The 23,665-nt window shown below is 44.3% G+C and overlaps 1 protein-coding gene across 1 annotated transcript in view; it reads right to left on the minus strand.

The window, feature by feature from the left end:
• LOC308129085 (calmodulin-binding transcription activator 1-like) overlaps nucleotides 1–23,665 on the minus strand; it is a gene marked incomplete at its 3' end in the record, with an annotated part of 54,110 nt that overhangs the window by 15,342 nt on the left and 15,103 nt on the right. The window contains 4 exon segments of the mRNA XM_080494858.1: nucleotides 737–890; nucleotides 3,694–3,765; nucleotides 6,138–6,273; nucleotides 9,031–9,098. Coding sequence (XP_080350984.1) covers nucleotides 737–890; nucleotides 3,694–3,765; nucleotides 6,138–6,273; nucleotides 9,031–9,098 — 430 coding nt within the window.

Here is a 23,665-nt window from a genome sequence, read left to right on the forward strand (position 1 = left end):
CCTCCCTTTCCTAGTTGCAATCTTTATTTCCCTCTAGGTGGCAGCATGGCGTTGACTGTTAAGACTGTTGCATACCAAAAAAAAAAAAAGCATCTGTTTGAAAAGGTATCTATAGTGGATAGTGAATAACCCTAACTATGGCGTTTTTTACAAGAGAAATATATTTTCAAATAGTGACATGTAAAGCTATTATGTAATCCAGATAAAAGCAAATATTTTAAGATTTTCATACACTCATTTAGCTGGATAATAACCGGCGATCACCCTGCGATCACCTTTCGGTAAATCCGTCTTCCTTTTCTATACCTATTAACTACCTTTCCAGGCAGCAGCATGTCAAAGATGTGCTTGAGTAAGATTAGGTATTTTTCTTTAATCCAAGAGGGAAATGCTCATATCACCACCCCTGAACTGCTGTCTGCACCTGTTGTCTCATTTGATAAGAGATGGCTCAGCTCCAGAATATGCACCACTTTGCTGCCAAGCTTACAAAACAACCTGGTGAACCAAATTATCTGGGTTTTAGATGTTCTACACCAACTTCCTACAGATCAATTTGGAAGGCTTGGCTCAGTACTTCAGCGTCTTCTTTTGTCTGATATTAGCATGTCATGACAAGTCGCTTGTTATTGACCCAAGGTGACTGGCATGCTCAGGTTTAGGAGAAGTGTGTGAGGGCTGTGCGAGCTTGAGAGCAGGAGGATAGTGAGTGATTGCTGACGTAGAGACAACTCACACATGGGCTTGAGTTGTCCAATGAGCTCTTCTTTGCTCCACTTGGCCCACTCCTTCCTATCTGTGTTGATGGAGCAGAGGACAGGACCACATGGCTTCCCGCTATCGTCCACTGCTGGTACATTCAGGTAGTGCACCAGCACGATGTCTGGATTCTGGAGTGTACGCACGCACGCACACACACACACACACACACACACACACACACACACACACACACACACACACACACACACACACACACACACACACACACACACACACACACACACACACACACACATACACGCACACGCACGCACACGCGCTATGTTAGCTCAACATGGGGATCGTTCATTAACTCCTTGACATGTTTTTTTTTTTAGCCACATGTGGGAGATAATAAAATGATAGATTCTGTTTACAGAGGGAGTGGGAGTATCGGGACGGGAGAGGAGGAGAGGAAGAGAAAGTGGAGGGCAAGGAGGAGGTCGGACATAGCGTGTCAGATAAGGTTCTCTCACCTGCCCATAAAAGATTTAACAGTGTGAGGCCCACTCATCACTCTCTCTAACCCTGCAGTGTCAACGTGTGTGTGTGTGTGTGTGTGTGTGTGTGTGTGTGTGTGTGTGTGTGTGTGTGTGTGTGTGTGTGTGCGTGCGTGTGGGCACGTGTGTATAAATTTATATTTTGAGAGAGAAAGAGAGAGAGATTCAAAGAAACAGCAGGATAGAGTGGCTTGCACTATACTGCAGGTCACCAGCAACAGACCCATGGAATTTCTGTACCATGAATGATTCAACAAGTATGCTGACACACGTGCACGCGTGTATGTATGTGTACGTGTGTGAGTGTGTGTGTGTGAGAGAGAGAGAGTGAGAGAGAGAGAGAGAGAGAGAGAGAGAGAGAGAGAGAGAGAGAGAGAGAGCGAGAAGCTCCTCTTGATGAAAGATTCAGAAGACAGACTCAGGTGAGGGGGAGGACCTGCTGAGGTGGAACACTTTTCTTTCCAAAAGAGGATAGCACAGTGGGCTACTACAGCACCACACTGTGCAATGCAACAGCACTCATAGACTGATTTATGACCCTATTCACTGATGTGTTTTGATATCTGCGCAAAGAGCAGAAAATGGCACATTATGGATAGCAAGCAAGTCAAATTTTCCCTTAACTCGTCGGGCATGCTGAAAAAGAAAATATATGTGGCAATGGCGCGTTCAATTTACAGTGATGTCTGGAATTTCCCTGTTAATTTCAACCGACAAATTATGCGAAACATTCTGGTGATGAATACAGTAAAGTGCAAGAATTTCCATATTTTACATGTGTATGTCTCGGTGTTTGATTTTTTTTTTCCCCCAGACCAGACAGAAATTATCAGAGGAGGAGTGCAAATGTATGCGGACATGCTTGAGATTCATCATGTAAGCTGTCCTCTTGAGGATGATGAGGTGCTGGTGACCTCTATGGTTCTATAGCATGGACCATAGAGGGAGAGGGGACCTGAACCCGGCTGTGTGTGTGCGGGTTAGTGCAAGCAAACAAGACAGAGAAAGAGAGAGAGAGAGAGAGAGAGAGAGAGAGAGAGAGAGAGAGAGAGAGAGAGAGAGAGAGAGGAAACGAAAGAAAGCAAGAGACCATGTAGTGTGTGTTGTTTGTAGCTCCGGGGTAATTTCTTGGAGAGGACCACATGGAGAGGAGTGAGTCCTTGATGCTCACGATAAGTATTGAGAGTCAGGGTTAGATAACACACCGCGCCTCGGAAGTTACAGTCAACTTCTGGGAAGGTAGTATGAGTATTAGGACTCTGCATGTTGCAAGAGCACTATGCAGCATATTTGAGGTACGTTCAAGCAGTCTGAATGTGTGCAGGACACTTCACGCAATCAGCAGCATAAAGTTTTATTATGAGGCAAGTTTCGTGATAGTATTTTAAGTAGTATGATTGTGCATCATTAATTTGGAAGAGGAGGATTTTTATTGCTGGTTTATGGTTCTGCTTAGAGAAGTGTTCTGACAATTTAACGGGTGAAATTGGGTATAACGCTAATAATAAACTATAACTTTGAGCTGTCCAGTTTTGTGTTAAATGTAGAACATAACATAGCTGAAATAAATGCTAAAGAGCGACATAACGGGTGAGTAGTATAGCCTACAATGACAAAACCATGGTGTACACTTCATTTTCACAACTCACTGGAGGTTCCCACAGTTCGTATATAAGTAGGGAGAGCTTTTAGCTTGCAGGTTCGCCTCCTGTGAAATCAGCTCCTAGTTTCCGTTAGCGAGGCTCACTGTTTGTACTTTTAAGATCAGGCTTAAAACATTTCTATTTCGTAGAGGTTATAGTTTAGGCTCACATCACCCTGGACGATCTTTCCATTTCAGGTGATTTCAGTTTACACTGTTTGGAAAGCTTTTTCAATAAGCTTCTCTACTTTCTCTCTATATATACATCCACATGTTGTCATTGCATGTCACCAATGTCTCTCTCTCTCGCTCTCTCTCTCTCCGGTTGTGTCTGCTCTCTTCTCACTCTCTCTGTATCTTCCTGCAGGATCTGACGGTAGACCTGGGACTTCATGATCTGTGCCTCCATTGAGTTTGTAGTGAGTGGATTAACTTGCTGTTTGATATCAACTCCAGTAGTTTGTTGCCGCTGTGCTCTCCTTTTCCCTCTTACTCTTACCTAACATGAACAGGAGCAGAAGAAAGAGGCCATTTATGAGCCTTGTTCTGCAGAGGTTCCTTTCTGTTAAAAGGGAGTTTAACTTTCCACCAACACCTACATCATGCTGGATTGTCGGGCTTTTCTTTGTGCCATGGGATGGCTTTTTTATATATTTGGTGCAACATAAACAATACAGTATTGACTTGAACTAATGCCAACATATTAGCACAGTGGAAAAAAAAAATCAGGTTTTGTTTTTGTACAAAAGTGTGAGAAAAGGCAAGGCGGGAAAAGGGCGGTGGGCTTACCTGCAGCAGCCAATAGCATCTACGATGAAAGGTGGGGATGATGGAGGAGTGGACGTAGCAGCCATACAGACACTAAAGAGAGGAAAGGAAAGGAAAGGAAAGGAAAGGAAAGGAAAGGAAAGGAAAGGAAAGGAAAGGAAAGGAAAGGAAAGGAAAGGAAAGGAAAGGAAAGGAAAGGAAAGGAAAAGAAAGGAAAGGAAAGGAGTCGCAAATAAAGAAAACAGGGGGAAGCAAGACAAGAGAATGAAAAAGGAGAAGGAGAGGATAGTAAAGGAGAGAACAGGAGAGGAGAACTTAGGTTATACCCACTTAGGTTGTATTGATTGTGGTGCTAAAACTAAATTGCAAACATGCTGTATGCGTTTTTTCCTAATGTCTTTTCTAAAATACAATAAATCTGATGTTGACAATTACAGCACAGGAAGATTGTGAAATTTACTGCCTCTGCAGGACGAGACATAACCCACTTGGAATTCACCAAAAGTTACAGCGTTGTCAGCTCACAGACACAGTGTGAGAGAGATCAGCAACAGTAAAAGGGACAAAGAAGATGAAGGAAAAGGCCAGGAAAGCACACACTGAAAGTGGAGTGTCACTGTGGACAAGATGAAAACGAGGAAGATCAGTGGGGACTCTATTGAGCAGAGGAAACTTATATATGTACAATACAGTGTTTGCTGAAATACCGATTTCCACAGCTTTAGAGAATCTACAATATTGAATGCAGTATAAATTATTAGGATGCTGTGTATTGGTCCCAATACGTTACCTGAATTTAGTTTCTGTACAAACATCAGAGCTCTGTGTTTCTTCAATTACAAAATAACATTTGAAAGCAGTAAATATCTGCGCTCTGAATAACCGATATGAAGTCAACAAACACAGCATTTAAAGAGAGATTTCAGATTTTTAAAAGACCATTGACATTCTGTGCAACTTAAAATAGTTGTTCAGTCCTCAAAATCCATTGCGGTTCAACACCCTGCCTTAAACTGAAGTGTCTGTAGTTTTTTGGGGGAGGAATGATGAAATTATGACAGAAAAACCCTCCATCAAGGTCACCACTGCCACTTCTTCAAAGGCAGTGAAATCAAAACTCGTGCACACCCACACAGTCAAACACACCCGTAAAGAGACTGTTTTGTAAAAGCAAAATTGCAACAAAAACACAAACATATGGCAATCAGGCAATATACAATCTCAACTTAAAACTTGCCCTGTTTCCTTTTTCGAACACACACACACACACACACACACACACACACACACACACACACACACACACACACACACACACACACACACACACACACACACACACACACACACACACACACACACACACACACACACACACACACACACACACACACACACACACACTTATATTTTCTCGCCATTTTGCCTCTTCTCAGAAGTAGCCCGCCCTCTATCTAAAGTGTGTTTTGCCAAAGGCAGAGTGCATTTCCATATATTTCCATTCGATATGAGGAGGCTCTCCATCCAGGGTTATGTTTTTCTCTCGTGCTTCCTGCCTCTCCCCATCCTCCCTCTTTCCCTCTGCTCATCTCGTTGCTCTGCTTGTTCCCTCATTCCCATCCGCTGTTCTACACACTGCATACTTGCTTGCTTGAGGGGTCCTGGGAAGAGGTGACACAAACAATTACTGACCAAGTACCACGGAGACAAACACTTGCCTTTTTATGTGTGCATGTTTGAGCTGTATGCGCCAATGCACTATTGCAAGAAAGTGCTTGAGAGATGAATGTCAATGGGCGTGTGGGGTTGTAAATAATAGAGGTGTAGATGGGAATACTTGATCTCAATTATTCCCTTTACGTCTGTGTCTTATTCGCCTGTCTCCAGCTCACCTTTAATACAAAACTACTAAGCCCTCAGTAAACATCCATGTGCCTCCTCACGGTCTCTCCTTCGCTCCCCTCTCCACCACATTCTTTCTGTTTCTGACACATGCATGCTCACTCCTCTCACCTCTTGGTATATTCCTGCTGAATAATCAATTTCTGAGCTGGCTGATGTGACTCAAACACACACACACACACACACTCACACACAGACGCTGCCTTGAGACTGGATCGATACCCCTCTCTGTTCTGCTGAAGGAGGCATTGACATCATTCCTGGCCTCGGGCCAAACACACTCTTATCCTTCAGAAATAGAGAGAGAGAGAGAGAGCGAGAGAGGGAGGGAAAAGAGGGGAGGCAGGGAAGCAGGGAGGGTGGGAAAGAAAGAGGGGCAACACCACTCGCTCTCAGGTCACAAATTGGCCTGTAGTTTCACAGTGCTGCGTTTGTGTGTTCATTTGTGTTACACATACGTTTCTCCTTGGAAGAAGGAGAGTGAGTTAAGGACAAGATTCACAGCAAAACCATTCCACTCGGTGGCAAACATGACCATCGACTTGTTTTTTTCCCACCCTCACCTCTACTCCCTGGACTTTCAGCTTCATGTGGTCCTCTCGGGTGGTCTTCCCATCTTTCCTCTTCTTCCAGCAGTAGCCATCTTTCCTGTACTTCACTTTTTTACGGTTGTAGAGGATCATGGAGCCATTCTGAGGCCTGATGGGGCAAAAAAAAAATCAAAAACTTAGTGGGACACACAGAAAGACACATTGTTGTATGAATTTGCTGCATTGTACCAATTACACAAACAAAATGTAATGTCCTTCTGCTGGTGTGACCGTAAATTGTTGTCATGTCGAAATCATATATAGAAACAGGCCAAAGTAGGGTTTCCACAGTGACGAGAGCGATACCCTCCCACTGTCGTTATTTGCTCCCATGTGCCCCCTCTCCTCCCTTACATAGACTCCCACTCCTACATGTTAATATTTTAGTAGGGTGATTTATTGGCACAGCAGGAACATCGGCCTCTAAGCTCCCATCCTATACACACCTGGTGGGATGAGCACGCGTGCACACGCACAAACACACAGACACACGCCAGGCGCCACACATGTACAAAGAGAGAGATGCTCTGGTGATATCAGAGATGGCAGGACCTACCGCCGCGTGTTCTTTGGGCTCAATGTCAAAGCTCCAGCTCGGCAATCAATCATTACACTTTAAAACGTTAAGGACAGGTGCGCGTGTGTGCGTGATCGTGTGTGCATGTAGGAGGAGGGTGGGGGAATAAAACGCTCCTCGACCTTATCTCATGACAACAGAAAGAGAAGAGCCCGTGTTAACAATCAATAAACTAACATATACTCACAAGCGCTGCTCCTCTCACACGCAGTCACGTGCATGCGCGTGCACATTCTCACACATTGACACACCTCCTCTTCTATTCTCGATCAACCTCTAGCCTTTATTCTTCTTATCGTAGTATCTCTTCATTTTCTTTTTACTGCTTCTTCAGTCCCATGTTTCTGCTATCCACTTATTTTCATCTTCACATTTGCTCCTTCTACAACCATCCCAACTTGTCTCCTCTCCCCTCCTCTCCTCTCCTCTCCTCTCCTCTCCTCTCTGATGTAGACACATCTATATGGTCTGAGATGATTGCAATTTACTCAGAACACTGTGTGTAGTGAAATTGGATTTACTTTGAGCTGATTTTCTTTGACACCTTAAATCTGTTCTGTTTTGGGGTGAGCCTGCCAGTTTCTTAGTGGAGTGGAGACCCCCACCCACCGATCAAAGCCAAGTTTAGTCTCTGTCTCAAGCAGTGTGAGTCATCTTGGTGCTGCTGATTCTAATTATGTTATGGAGAAGATGGATGAGATCAGATGCGCGTGTATGTGTGCGTGTGTGTGTGTGCGCGCGTGTGTGTGTGTGTGTGTGTGGGCAGCAAATACGGACATGTTCATGTGCGTGTGTGTGTGTGCACGCACGCATTGAGGTGCACGGACGTGGATGATGCCCATGTTTCTTGCAAACCCTCTGATTCAAGCAGACATAAATGCTATTGATTGTTACTGGGCTGTGATGTGTGGGATATAAAAAGCTTTTCCACTGTTCCACAGTGTAGCAGAGCAAAAACAGAGAAGGCAAGGGGAGGAGAGACGGGGGGGGAAAAAGACGGCAAGATAAAAAGACAGAGTGGGTGAGTGAGTGAGTCCGGTAAGGGAGGAGAGAAGGAGGAGTAAGTGAGAGGAGAGGGAGAGAGGAGGTAACAGTCATTACATTGAACTGATGAGGTATTTCAGTGAGGGGAGAAATGAAGGTCACTGATTGTTATCTTAATATTCCAACCCCCCAACACTGTGGCCAAACCACCCACAACCAAGTGTGCAACACACACACACACACACACACACACACACACACACACACACACACACACACACACACACACCACACACACACACACACACACACACACACACACACACACACACACACACACACACACATAAATGTCACTGGCTCCGTGAGCTGAGCTCCTTTCCATCTGATGGGATTAGGTGTAATCTGTTCTAATCGTGCCTCGTGTCATGTGTAAATGGGATTATATCTAACTGCTGCTCAATAACACCAATATGACTGCTGCCGCTGCTGCTGGGAGGCTGAAGCTATACGGCAGCACAACCAATCAATGAGAAATCCATCCACAACATAAACTGTGCTGCTGGCCTCCGGCTGCTCCTGAGAAGAGTCCTTCAGCTTTCACAATAGGAGCGCAGAGGCATCACCTGGGGCTTTCAGTGGTGTCAGTAATCAGAAATGAAGCCACGAGGTGACAGCTTCACTTTCTTTAACTTAACTTTTTCTTTCTTCTTTTCTCTTCTTTCTTCTGTCATTTTCTTCCTTTCATTTTTCATTTTCTCTCTTTTTTTTGGTTATACCTACATCTGTATTAACAAAAGTAAATGCCAATAAGGTGACTTATCAATAATTCACACTGCCCTTTCCTTCAGTCTTTCATTTTTTTTCCCTCCTTCCCTTCCTCCTGCCTTGTTTTCTGGCTCTAACCCCTCTCCATTCTAGGAAAAGAGCTACTTATGGTTCATCCTGATCGATGAATATTCAGTTCTGGCATGTGAATCCCTGTTCACACCGTCTTATACACACATCCCCCTCTCCCTAACCCCCCCACCCTCTCATGTCTGAATTATACATCACTTATTCTAATACATTTACATTCATTAATACTCCATTTCCAGCTGACTAGGTGCTTTACAGTCCAACCATGCTCTAGAGCGTTCTCTACATGTAGAGTGGGCCTTCCGCGAGACCCTTTGGAGACAGTCGGCGTACATCACTAATGTTTTAATCAAACACAGGCACGCAGTCACTGAGATTAAACCAGTATGAGTCAGGAACTGATTGAGCGATGTGATGTTTGTACGTGTGAGGAAATCATCTCCTCACCTGGTTTTTGGTGATGTCGTCAGCCACTCATCATGTTTCTCAAAAGTGATGAGATATGCAGCAATCTCCTAGAGAGACAAAGACAAGAGAGAAAGGTTAGATTGATGTGCGTGTGTGTGTGTGTGTGTGTGTGTGCATTGGTGCGTGTGTCACAGGGAGATAAAACATAACAGGTATTTCCAGATGACCTGCTGATGCCCACAGAGAGTGTGTCACTATCTGATTGCCATGGTGAGGTCCGGGCGTCTGATTGGTCACAGAGCAGCCAGTCAGGAGACAGATAGAGAAGACAGACCCTCAGGGCCAACAACCAATCACGCTCCCCGACACACCGATGTCTTCCTCCACTGGGGAGGAAAAGCTATCTTCTAAACACACACACACACACATGGGGTGGGAGGGTGGGGGGCACAGACCTATACCCTAGCTGAGAGAGTGTGCTGATAGGAAAAGTTTTCTTGTACTTTGCACTTTCACAGCTTCCCGTCAGATAAAGCCTCGCTCCGAACTCCATTCGTAATTCCTCCGGCTCTCTTTTCATCTCCACAACTCTCCACACTGCTCCTATTCTTCTTCCACAACTCGTATGAATCCAATAAGAAGAAAAAAAAAGAAAGGAAAAGTTCAAAAATCACACAGGTGCATTCTACCAAGCGTAAGGAAAAACAAAACGTCCATACGCGCAAACAGACAGCCACACAGAGAAGGAGCAAAAAGAAAGCGTTGTTTATGCGTCCTGCTTTTTAGCGACTCGAGCAACAACCCCCTTTTACCTTTGCGCGGTGAACTCCCTCACCCTTGGCTTCCTTCTTGAAACATCATTCTCCCTCCATCTATGGCTGACTCCGATTTCACCCACTTGTTGTGAAAGACTATGAAATGTAAATTGTCCTCTTAAGGCAATCAGTGTTTGAAATGTGGCACAAAGCAATAGTGAAGAAGACATCAACACTCCAACACTCCAACACTCCTTCATCTGCCCCCTCAGATCAACAGTCTCTTCTCCAGACTTGCTCTCTCTTTTTTTCCTCCGTGTCTCTTCTTCTGTGTGTGTATGTGTGCGTGTGTCTTTTTAGGTATTTGTCCCAGTTTGGCATAAGAGCACTCTAGATCCACACCGATGAGACGAGACGGAGGGACAAAGAGTCGAAATGGGAAGAAAGGCAGGGAGAGACGCAAAGAGAGAGCAGCTGGAGGGTGCTGGCACTTAACTGGATTGTTTTTTTAGTATCCTCCATTGGTCCTCACATCCCAACCCCCCTCTGCCTCATACAGCATTTATATGTGTGTTTGTATTTATGTATGTATGCAAGTCCGTACGTGTGTGTGTGTCTGTGTGTGTGTGTGTGTGTGTGTGTGTGTGTGTGTGTGTGTGTGTGTGTGTGTGTGTGTGTGTGTGTGTGTGTGTGTGTGTGTGTGTGTAGGAGGGACAGCTATCACACCCTTACTAATTATCACTATCAAGCTGGCCACTATTATGTCTGTCTGTCGGAGGCACATAAAATTGCTCTGAGCCGTAGTTCGGTTGGGTACACAGCCACTTTTTTTTTTTTTTTTAGCAATAGCTCGGCGCAACACACACACACGCGCACACACACACACACACACACACACACACACACACACACACACACACACACACACACACACACACACACACACACACACACACACACACACACACACACACACACACACACACACACACACACACACACACACACACACACACACACACACACACGAAGTGCCTCATTCATTTATGCATCTATTCATTAGCTGTGACAGGCAGCCACCTCTCCTCCTCCCAAACCACTCCGCAGCAAGTCAATATCCTATATGGCCTCCACAGCTCTGGCCAGGCACTCGGGCTCCCCTAGTGACTGTCAGCCAGTGGGAGGCATGAGGAGAGAGGAGTAGAAGAGAGGAGACGAGGGGCTGAGAGAGACAGAAGGATGGGAGGATTAAGAAGGAGGGAGAGAGACTTGCAATTAAAGGCCTGCCCCATAAGAGCCATTAAAAAGCCAGAAACAGAGGAGTCAGCTGAAACAGCAGCCTGACACACACTCTAAAACACTCCCACACACACACACACACATTGCTGCTCATTCCCTCACCAGCACACATGAGTCGCAGCAAAGAGTGACAGAAGTGAGATGGTGAAGGTCGATCCTCAGGAAGTCACAGTTACAATCCCGAGGGGAAGTGGTGATGGAGCGCTTTGAGCATGCTTGGTGACACACTGACCCTTCAGGAATACCGTGTGTGTGTGTATGTGTGTGTGTGTGTGTGTGTGTGTGTGTGTGTGTGTGTGTGTGTGTGTGTGTGTGTGTGTGTGTGTGTGTGTGTGTGTGTGTGTGTGTGTGTGTGTGTGTGTGTGTGTGTGTGTGTGTGTGGACAGCGACAAGTACCTTTCTCCAGGGATCTACTCTAGAAACCCAGACGTTCTGCATGTCTGTGTGGGACTGGGTAATAATACATTACAACAGGCCCAGCTTGAATCCATATACACACAATTTTCCCAACTCACACCTATTCCTGTCTGTCTGCACGTGGCAGAGAAAGTGAGAAAGAGAGGGAGTAACTTAAGAAATATCTAACAAAGCAGAGAGCATGAGTGGGAAGTTAGACTGGAGTGAGTGATGCAGTTGGGGAAATCAGCCTCCCACTCACGCATCACTGAGACCACCTCCCTCCAAGAAACCGGTGGCATGTACACACATGCGTGCATGCACAAAACCCATTCAAACACACTCATGGGGCCTCAGGGAGATTTCCACAGGAGGGAAGAGAAAGGGGTTGGTTGGTACTGATGGGGAAGGGAGGGGATGGGGGGGGGGGGGTCGCCTACACTGCAACAGACATATCCGGGAGCTTTCCCAGGGAGATTCCGTTATAGGGTCTGGCCACAGGCTACTGTGTGTGTGCACGGCGCATTTGTGTGTGTGTGTGTGTGTGTGTGCATGCATGTGTGTGTGCGCGCGTATGTTTGAAGTCTAATGATGAGCATCACCCTGACAGAGATCTGGGGGAAACAGAGATGTCTGTAAACTGGAACTGTCACATCCATTCGAAGTGCCTGAAATGAAGGCTGCTGCTGCTGCTGCTGCTGCTTCTGCTTCTGCTTCTGCTTCTACTTCTGCTTCTGCTTCTGCTTCTGCGTCTGCTGCTGCTTCTGCTTCTGCTGCTGCTGCTGCTGCTGCTGCTGCTGCTGCTGCTGCTGCTGCTGCTGCTGCTGCTGCTGCTGCTGCTGCTGCTGCTGCTGCTGGTTCCCACCAACCAGAAATCACTTGGCATTGAAAAAGTTAGTGTTGGCAGACCAGGAGGTAACAAAGCTCAAGCATCCTTTTCAGCTACAGTATCCCCACCTGCCTCTCTCCTTGAGAGCCCTCACAGCCTCATATAAACATACTACGTGTGTGTGTGTGTGTGTGTGTGGGGGGGGGGGGGGGGGGGGGGGGGGGGGGGGGGGGGGGGGGGGACTGCATTAGCATTACCAGGAGAGGTCTGCTGATGCTGTAATTTGTTCCTGAGCAACTCCACTGGCTCTCTTCTTCCAGAACAGCTCTGTCAGTGTCTGATGTTGACACAGATCTGATTCAAAAGTGCCTTGTGTTATTATTGTTATGATTATTTAAAACTAAAGGCCTCTCTGTGGTTTTTATTTTGATGTGGATCACTAATGCAGCCTTTCATTCATCCGACATTGTTGTGTATTTTTACACATCTTCCTCTTCAAAGTCACATCTTGTGCATTCGACAATGTCAGTTTCAAGCCTAACATACACAGTAATACAACCTGGCTTGAACTGCATGATCAATGCATGATTAGTACTCAGTAACAATTGAGAGGGGCATGTGGGTATGTCATTAGCCAAAGTTGTTGACAGAAATGTGACAGGTCTGATCTCTCAGCAGCTCTGTCTGTAACATTTAAAAAGTCCTGGCTGAATTCAGAGAGAAGCGGTTGCTTTTCTGAAGCTTCTTGTCTCCAAGATTACATTGCAATTAGAACGCGAGCAACAAGGATACAGATAAAAACGCGTTCTGTTTCAAGCTGACATAAATGATGTGAAGTCTATTGTAAACTAGACCACTAATGTCTTGTTTGCACTGTGTTCCTCTAACCTGGCTAATTAAAATGTGTAGCTCTCAACCCAGAGCCAGACAATGAGTTATGACAAGGATAATTTTGTTCTGTTCTAGCCACACAATAAAATTTCATCAAGCCTATTGTAAACCAGAGTAATAATGCGTAGTTTGTATTATATTCCCAAACTGCCTCACTCCCCACTGTGTGTTACTTTCAACATCCTTTATATTACCTCCACTGGCTAATACAACTGCTTAATGCTGTTTCCATAACAACTGTTGCAAAGCTCCTGATCAGAATTCCTCTCAAGCTTGCCTTGTGTTTATCATATAAACACCTCATCACACAATGAGCTACACACACACACACACACACACGCACAGCCATGGACATGAAAGACTTGTACGCACATGCATACAAATGGGCCGTTAATACACAAAGTCACTGGCGTGGAAAAATAAATAAATAAAAACAGAACTTGTCGTGTGGGTTTGTCAGTCTCTCTGTCTCTCCTGTCCGTGACACACACACACACACACACACACACACACACACACACACACACACACACACACACACACACACACACACACACACACACACACACACACACACACACACACACACACACACACACACTGCAGGTCTATCATTGGAGGATAAGATCTGACCTTCAGAGGGGATCCACCCCCATCACCTGGTTGGGAAAGAGACATTCATGTCTGTCTCACTGCAACTCTCCCGCTCATAGGAAGAGAAAAAAAAAATCCCATGTCAAAAATAACACATGGCAGGCTGCACAGGCATGAATGAGTATATATACTCACCCACATATACGCAAGCTCAGAGAGGCTTGGTCTCTGAAGAGTCTATGTGGTGGCTGCTGCCTGTGTGAGTGATGGCTTTATAATGAAATAGTCACTCTCCTCTCTCCTTCACTCTTCTTCTCCTTTGCTTTGACCTCTTTACTTTTTCCTCCCTCCCTCTCTCTCCCCTCCCTCAAGCTCATCCACTTCCTCTTTTTTTTTTCCTGTCTCATTTCCCTCTCATCTCCCTTACGCCAATTTACAGAGGTCCAAATGGTGAAGGTGGAAACACACACAAGTACACACATACACAAACTTGCAGTGCGGAAAGTAGCACAAACTCTTTTAGCAGAGACCTGAGAGTGAGGAAGAGTCAGCCTCAATCCACTGGGGGAACATCAATCATATTTTTCTAAGACTTCGCCTCTCTTGCATACCTTACCTGTCCTCTTCCTCCTTCCCTTGTATTTGCATTTGAGGAGACGGCCCCCTCTCTCTCGGCAGGGGGGTGAACACATCAAAGACAGCAACAGGTGTGTGGTGTCAAACACAATGCCAGGACCCCCGCTGTGTCGGGGCGTCTTGGATAAAGCCTGTCAGAGTCCTCAAAAACTCCCACAAAGTTAACCAGGAAAGGGTGCGCATGCACACGCAAACACGCACGCGCATATACGCACACACTCAGATGTATATTTGAAAATTGTAATGAGTGTGTGTGTGTGTGTGTGTGTGTGTGTGTGTGTGTGTGTGTGTGTGTGTGTGTGTGTGTGTGTGTGTGTGTGTGTGTGTGTGTGTGTGTGTGTGTGTGTGTGTGTGTGTGTGTTCCAGTGGGAGGTGGAAGAAGCCAGAGAGACAGAGTGAGAGAGATGGTGGTGGCGGGGGCTCAATGAAAGGGTCTCCAGTGGTTGTTTAACCCCTGATGCCTCATCTTTCTGTGAGTCATTCTGCCCTCTGAGGCTCATCTGGGCTCTGCTATTGTTGATGTTATTGTTATTGAGGAGGCTGAGTATGCTAAAGAGAGCTAGAGAGACATTGAAAGACTGTGGGGGGGTGGGGTGGGGATGGGGGGTGGGGGGGGTGGGGGGGGTGAGTGAAAGAAAGTGTGTGCCACCTCTCATTGGCATAAATACTTGTTTACAACAAGACATAAATTGGCACCCTGTCAGTCAGTCTCTCTATTTCTCTCTCCTCTAACTCCCTGACTCTGTTTTCATCCCTGTCCCCCCTCTCTCTCTCCCTCTCTCTCTCTCTCTCTCTCTCTCTCTCTCTCTCTCTCCCTCTCCCTCTCTCTCCCTCTCTCTCTCTCTCTCTCTCTCTCTCTCTCCCTCTCCCTCTCCTCTCTCTCTCTCTCTCTCTCTCTCTCTCTCTCTCCCTCTGTGCTGCTAAGCGTATTATAACACTCCCTGGTTCAGCCCTCTCTCATTACCATATTCTAATTACATTCGTTAAGGGGAGCATTTGGGAGTTTAATGAATAAATTTGAAAGATGGGTCTTCTGTGGCGATCTTTAGGTTTGTCTCCTCCTCGACCGACTGATGATGGGAGCATATGTGTGTGCATGCGTGTGTGAGTTTGCGCACCTGTTCAGTGGGTGTTCGGTGTGCGTCTGTGCTCTTGGTAAATACAACTGTAGCTCCATTTCAAAAGAAACAAACAGATCAAGTTAACTCCAGGAACTCACGTGGAGTCCTCATATGAGGGGGGGAAAAAAATCAATTTGGTATTCTGTTTGTTTCTGGCAAATAACGATTTCATGTCATTTGTTTGTTGTTTTGAATTAAAAAATGGAGCCACCCATGTTGAAGCCATGCATATTTTATCTCTCCTCAAGCCTCAAAAAACAAACTGGCAAAGATGAGCGTCAATTTATAGACGTACCAATTGTCTGCAATCCCGGGTTTATCTTTTTCACTTGACAACAGACCTGGAGGCGTCATACTGGGAGACGGGCAGGTGGAGTTAAAACAGTCATAAGCAAAAGTAAACATTAAAGGTTATCAACCCAGCTGCTGTGACTGGCTTCCACTGTTGTGCAGTTTAATCTGCCTCTGCCTAGCAAGAAGCCCTGGGCTGTAGACCTGCGCTCACTCTTTCAGGGTATTGCAAAATGTGGTATACCTTTCACATGCTTTAATAAAACAGTCCCAGACGCATTCCCAATTCTGATGATTGCCTGCTTGTGCTTCAAGGAGAGACGAAAAGCGAATGAGCAAAAACCGCCTCTTGCTAAGCAAAATCTAAAAAAAACAACCAAAAAAAAAAACAACAACACTTTTTAAAAGCTAAATGACGTGCTTTTACTTGGCCAAGTGCCAGTGATTACTGACAATTAGGCAAAACCACAAGCAACAGAATAAAGATGGAGAATCTAATTTAACCCCTTCCCAAAAGAATTAATTTTCTACTGCAGCAGCGCATGATTAAAATTATGGGATTTTCTTCTTTGGCTAAAGACATTATTTTTTAAATCCCAGAAAGGGTTTATTCATTTTCTTGTTGACTTAAAGAGAGGCATAACCACAACTGGGGAGTCAGCAGAATTTTGTTGGGCGCTGTCTGGAATTTATTTTATTGCATCTTGTGGTAAAAGAAAAAAAAAGAAAAAAAAAAGGATTTATATCTTTCTGAATTCAGCTTCTCGTAGACGAATCTGCTCCGAAGTCTCTCCAAGACTTTCATACAGCTAAAACCATGGCGTGAAGGACGGACTGTGCTCATCAGTGGCTAACACAATACAGACACTGCAAATATGCTGCTATGGAATGAGATTTTTAGGACAGAAATAGTTTCAAAGTGTACAGTATAGTGTATCGATGGATGTGGAGGGGTTCCTCTTCACTGCATATTTCCAGTGATGATGCACTGTGCAAGGTAGAGCCCGGGGTCATCACCTCCTCTTTAAGCACTGTGAATCATACAGTGGGCGCCAAAGAATGTATGCTATCTTTAACTTTCCCTCCCTACCATGTTACATGCATGCATATAAATAAATAAAAGAAGGCCAGGGAGAAATAAAACGCACATTTTCTCTGTTCAGACGTGATAATGCAGCAGGGAGATTTTAGATGCTTGAAAGTGGCTGCTTTTGTCCATAAATGGATATAATTCTGGCGAAGCGATTTCGCTAAAAGCAGCCACTTTTAGAGATTGAAAAGGAGACAGACATCAGTCATTGGCTTCCAGGCTGTCCTGGTTACTTTCCACCTCATGTGAACTGTAATGGACTGTGACTTCCCGGTTCAACATGCAACAACACCTTCGAGCAGAGTCAGACTGTGGCTTAAAGTCTCACAGAAAAAGTGGAGCTGATGTTGCGTGTTGGACAAAGTTAAGACTTGCGAGTTGGCGAGCTCCCTCTAAACATACTGCCAGAACATATATGCTCCTGCCAACAAGAGGTAATTGTGCAGTTGGGTTAAACACTAGGTAATGCCTGTTTCTGGGCCGGGAAATCTTACAGTTGCCATGTTTCTCCTCTTTGCCGGAGCCGTGCGTGAACACTTCCACTGGGTAATAATCGAGTTTTTGGGGGGCAGAGTGATTTTTGCTCCGTGTGAGCAATTTCAAAGAAGGCTGCAATATTGTTTGCAACTTTCCCTGTCAAGCACACAAAGGAATGAATGGACACCAATTCCAGCCTCTGTCACTCGGCCAAGATGTTAGTGAGACAATTGAGATATTCTGCCATACTAGGTGTTTATGACGCCCCCACTCATTGCTTGAAACTATACACGGAAACAATTAAGTACATGCGCTGCCGGTATGCAAATACAGCATCGGTATCCCATATATAGTTGCCTCCTTAGAGTACAAGATGATGGATGATATATTACAGCTGAGCTGGTCTTAGACTAATGACACAGCTGCATTACAATACACAACTTGGTACACAGCAGCTAATATTGTATATGCAAAGAGACAGAACGCACACACACACACACACACACACACACACACACACACACACACACGCATGCACGCACGCGCGCCATCTTGTTTAATCCCCCAGGAATCAGTGAAATTTGATTAGCATGACTTTTACAAACACACCCCATATGAGAGTCGACGTTCCATACATCAGCGAGAGGGTCGGGGGAGAGGGAGGAAGACGAGGATACAGACGAGGAGACGGAGGAGTACGTGATCCCAAATCGAACTGCGGCTTGAGCTGACCAAAAAAAAAAAAGAAGAAGAAAAAAAAAGAGTGGACTCGTGCTGCGGGTCCCCGAATGGAGCTGCTCAGATATTATAACTCACAATGAAAGTGTGGCGCACGCTGCAAAATATCTCACTCTATAGTACGGTAAATGTGGGAAACTGTATATTTACCAGTAAATGTACAAAACCCGTCCCCGGGTAAATCTTGTCAATGTGTACATTTCCAGGATAATGTTAGTGGAAAATGCGAGTCACAGCAGCGTGAGAATCCCATGTTCTCTCACTGCTGTGGATGTGATGCTGCAGGCAGCCACTTCACTCCTTTGGCAAGACTCCTGTAATAAACTGAGATCTGCGAGTTCATCCGATTGAACAAAATTAGACCATCATACAAACAGCCAAAGGTTAAACGGATGTTTGGTGGAGTTTTTCATCATGCCATCACACTGAGCTACATCCTAGTGGCTTCATTCATGCAAAAAGCAATATTCAAACAAATCCTCTTGGGTTTGTTTTTTTTTATTTTGTAGGTATCTATGATTTGTTTTCGAGTTTTCTTGTTTGTTTCTTTGAGGATTCACCAGTGTCCTCCAACTTTTACTCTTCTCTCAGGTAAAACTATGAGTAAGAAACATGAAACCTCGCCATACGAGGAAAGACCTGTGCCAATATAAAAATTATTATAGTTGACACATTACCATACATTTTTAAATGTTGGACATTTCAAAAGTTATATTTTCGGTACACTGATCCCAAGTAACACCATGACAATCTTTGGATTATACTGTGTACATTCAGCTACTTTAAGCCTACATACTGCTCTCAAAGTTTTAGCCTCCAGGCATGACACACACTTTTTTTTTTTTTTTGGAAAAGATTTCAGTTCTCGTGTGTCTTTCTGTTGACACAACATTTACAGCATCACAATCACTTTGCCAACGCTGGATTTTAGTTTTATAATGCCAGGACTGACCATCTGGAAAATGACATTAATTTAGTTTAGGTTTGTTTATTATTTCAAAAAGTTTTTTGTTTTTTTTGGTTTGTTTGTTTTTCTGCAGATGAAGCTCTTCTTTTCATTGAATCATTTTCTGGTGGCATCTCTCTGACTCAGGGTGCTTGGCATGTGCCAGAGTATTTGCACACTTGCCGAGATGTAGTCTCTCAGAGAGAGAGAGAGAGAGAGAGAGAGAGAGAGACAATCGGTCCTGTTTCCAGCCCGGACGGAGAAGGGTTGATCTTTTAGCTTAACTCGGGGTAAGAGAACATTTGGATCAGGGTTGTCAAACATGCAGCCCATGGGCTAAAATCCATGAAAGCCATGCCATGAGGGGAATTCATGAAAGCATGCAGGCTGCAGATATTTCACAAGGGAGTGAGAGGCTTTTGCGATAAGAATCACTGGCAGATAGTAATTCAGAATGTACTTAATTTAAGGTGGTTCGTACTTTACACTTTAATTATATGCGTTGTACTTTTTGCATTAAAACTGAAAGAACAAATGGAGTCGCCATTATTCATACATGTTTGTATATTATCTATGCTATTCTTTATTTTGCTGCTCGGACCCTGTGAGGTGAGCCTTGACCTTGACGTTACAAAAATGACCCCATGTAGAATTCAGTTCTGCTTTTCTGTCACAGCATTTGGAGGGATTATAAAAGACATTTTAGGCAGGGTTACTTCATGACACTCATTGTCTGAAAGGGAGAAAAAAAAATAACAGAGGACACTTGTTTTGTCTGAAAAGCCGACGAGACTCGTCCTTTGACCAAGAAACCCATGCCTCATTAATTTCACATCCAACAATCACAGAATGGACTTTCACTGAGAGCTGGAATTATGGGCTTCAACATGAAAGTCTTTATTTGCAATTGTAAGGAGTCTGCCGAAAGAAACCTCTATGAGGCCAAAACCTGTTGGCAAGCACTGTTCACAGTGTGCACTAAAACGGCAGGAGAGCTCCACAATTCTCTGATTCCTGAACTCATTAGGAAGAAAATCACAGACATGAACACATTTTAACTTGACAAATCCCTGCAGGTGAATGATAAACATTAACTAACATAGTGGTGGATGCCTCACCTCCACCACTAAACATTCATATTTACCAATTCTCCTCACACAAGCACACTTCATCAAATCAAACAAGCAATGAGCAAATAGATAGTTAAGCGATGATACATAACATGTTCCTAATCCACAGCAGCAATTCCAGATGGATTGTTATGTTACATTTTGGTTCGCCGATGAAAAACATTGATCTTGCACTGAAAATGCAATTTAACGACCGCATTATCTTACAAGTTTTAATTAAAAATAGACCTACAGCCCGCAAGTGGCCATTAGTGGTTGGAGCTTATGAAGCTAACACACCGAGATGCATGCGATTTCACATTAACAGAACTGACAGTTTGACCTCACAGCAACTTCAGAGAACATAAACAAATGTGGTCTGATAAACTTTGCGGCCCCTTTGCAAATAGGTATGCAAAGTTTGATTGCTTTTGTAAAAAATAAATGAGTTTACACAATTTTACTGCCCACTTCTCCTTGGATTAGCTAAAAGATAGGCAGTTAATAATGCATTGGGCTAAATTTATAGAGGCAAGTTGGTTTTTTTTGTTAATGGAAAACACAAGTAGGTACTCCTTGGAAAAACTTCACAAGCATTAATACAAATTGCAGTTTGGATGAATTAAGGCACATGAATGTAGCGGTGCACAATAAGTAAGAGGGCCAGCAATGATCTCTGTCTGTATTCACATGTAACGTAGACAAGTCTGTGGATACCGCATCAAACTAATACGAATAAAAGCAGATTTGTAGCTCGACAAAAATAAAACAAGTCCACAGAATTCACATTGAAGGAAAGAAATTAACATCAAGGCTGCAATTCACAAGTGACTGTTCCATATGTTGCTTTGCTGTGGCATAACTGTCAGCCTGATACATTTTTAGAGGAGCCCGGCTGCGCATTTGGAGGGATTTTAAATATATGGACTGAATATGCGACATTATGAGAAGCACGCTGACCAGTTGGAACAGAAGGTGGGTTACGGTTTCACATATCTATCCTTTATCTTCACACTAACTTACACAGCTCCGGTCCACTTCTGCTGAGTGGACAGCCCCGTAATCCTTACGCAACAATGACGTTGTCTCAAATGGCCATAAAAATTTTTTTGCAAATGACTCATGTTGAACTCATTCATTCTCAGACGTCCACAGTTGCTCAGCGCATACTTATCATGTGAATTTACAATAGATTATTGTTAAGTAATTGTGTGCTTGGAGACCGCCACAGCCAGAGCAACAACAAATTAACATGAGTGAAGATCTGGGCACCAGGGTAGCACTTCCTGTGCTTCAGATCGTAAAAATATACCCACGCCAAGAGTTATATTAAAATGTACAAGTCTGCAAGGAAGGATTTACAGGTGTACTTTCAAATTATTTATATATTCTGATGTTATTTTATGCATTGTTGAGGTTCACACCTCCATTTACATCAAATCTAAGATTATGTCAGACTGAGACCTGCATTCGCAAACAAGAGCAGAGTATGAAATATGTATTGACTTCAGAAATCCTCAACTAGGCACATCCCTACACAAGTCCCGAAGCTCAAGATATTAATAAGTCAGAAAAAGAAGCTGCTAAAGAAAAATCTCATTAAATGCTCAAGGGTTCCAGCACCTGTTGTGCCTGATTTGTGTTGTTCTGTTTACATCATTCTGTTAGTTGGTAAAAGTAAACATGCAAAATTGACTCGTGGTGCTTTAAAGCATCTTGGAAACCTAAAGCCTGTGCAAAGCTCCAAGTTTTTAAAGTTAGATAAAACTATAGACATACGGCACACGTTCTCAAAAAAAAAAAAAAGAGAGAGAGACACGCACGCACACACACACACACACACACACACACGCACACACACACACACACACACACACACACACACACACACACGCACGCACGCACGCACTCACACACACACACACACACACACACACACACACACACACACACACACACACACACACACACACACACACACACACACACACACACACACACACACACACACACACACACACACATTTTAATGCTTTATCTGTCTCCAATGAATTAAATCTAATTTACAAGAGGCTCGGATATTACAGAGGTTCTATGTGGGGACATTTAGGGATACAAAAGTATTGTCTCCGCTGCACAGCCTGGCTTCTTATTACAGACGACAACGTTGGTCATTCAGTTCTTCCTGAAGTTCGGCTCAGAATCGAAGAGGACGTTAAAACTCACTCACACACACACACACACACACACACACACACACACACACACACACACACACACACACACACACACACACACACACACACACACACACACACACACACACACACACACACACACAAACACAAAAGCAGGCACAAACGAGCTCAAGCACGTATACAGCACACAGTCACACATTCCCACTGTTTAATATATTTCTGTGTCTCCAGTTAACAATATTTTGTGTCAAATTATAGTGGGCAAGATAAATAGTGGGTCTGTGCAACTGTGGAGAAAATGGAACAGGAGGAAAATGTGGGGCTTCCAGTTGGGGTAGGAGGAGAGGAGGGGAGAGGGGAGGAGAGGGGAGAAAACACTAACTCCTACCTCAGACACATGGCTTTTGGTGACTAGACTTGCAAAACCTGCTTAATCCCAGCTCCTTCTGAATATCTGCATAACAACCGAGGAAGCATCTTCACACACATCCAGTGTGGCGAGCACAGTGCCGTTTCCAAATGAAAACCCTGCCAGATAATTACATTTATCAACAAGGAAATTACATCTGTGAATGAAATGAATCTAATTAATTCTCTGCATCGCTTTACACTTGGGTTTCTACTGTCATACTTGGTCAGCGGGACAGTATGTATGTCTGGAATTTGACTTGAAAATGGAAGTCACAATAGACACAAAATGACGCTGGGTGTTAATTGGGCTACGCTTGGCTCAGAGAGAGATAGAGAGATAGACAAAGAGGAGGAGAAAAGAAGCGAGGGAGGGAGAGAGAGCCTGGAGGACTAATTAGTGATTATAACTTGGCGCTCTCCAAACATAAAATATTTCTCAACCCAAAAGACAGAGGAATGATTAAAAATAAAAGAATAGGAATCAAACACAAGGAGCTGTGAAACAACCCTCTGGTACCATGTGTGTGCATGACTGCGCACGCGTACACATATATGGGTGTGTGTATGCGTGCGCATGCGTGCGTGCGTGTGTGTGTGTGTGTGTGTGTGTTGGCTTCTTTGCCCCCTCATTAAACTATGCTTTACTCTGGTAAACGGCAACAGCATTGAGCTCAATGTCAGCCGGAGAGGTTACAGCCATGAGCAGGCTCTGGGACACACATGTGTACACGCACACACACACACACACACACACACACACACACACACACACACACACACACACACACACACACACACACACACACACACACACACACACACACACACACACACACACACACACACACACACACACACACACAAAAATAAACCCTCTCGCCACCACATTATCT

This window comes from Blennius ocellaris, assembly GCF_963422515.1.
Source record: "Blennius ocellaris genome assembly, chromosome: 4".
Classification (NCBI taxonomy): Eukaryota; Metazoa; Chordata; class Actinopteri; order Blenniiformes; family Blenniidae; genus Blennius; species Blennius ocellaris.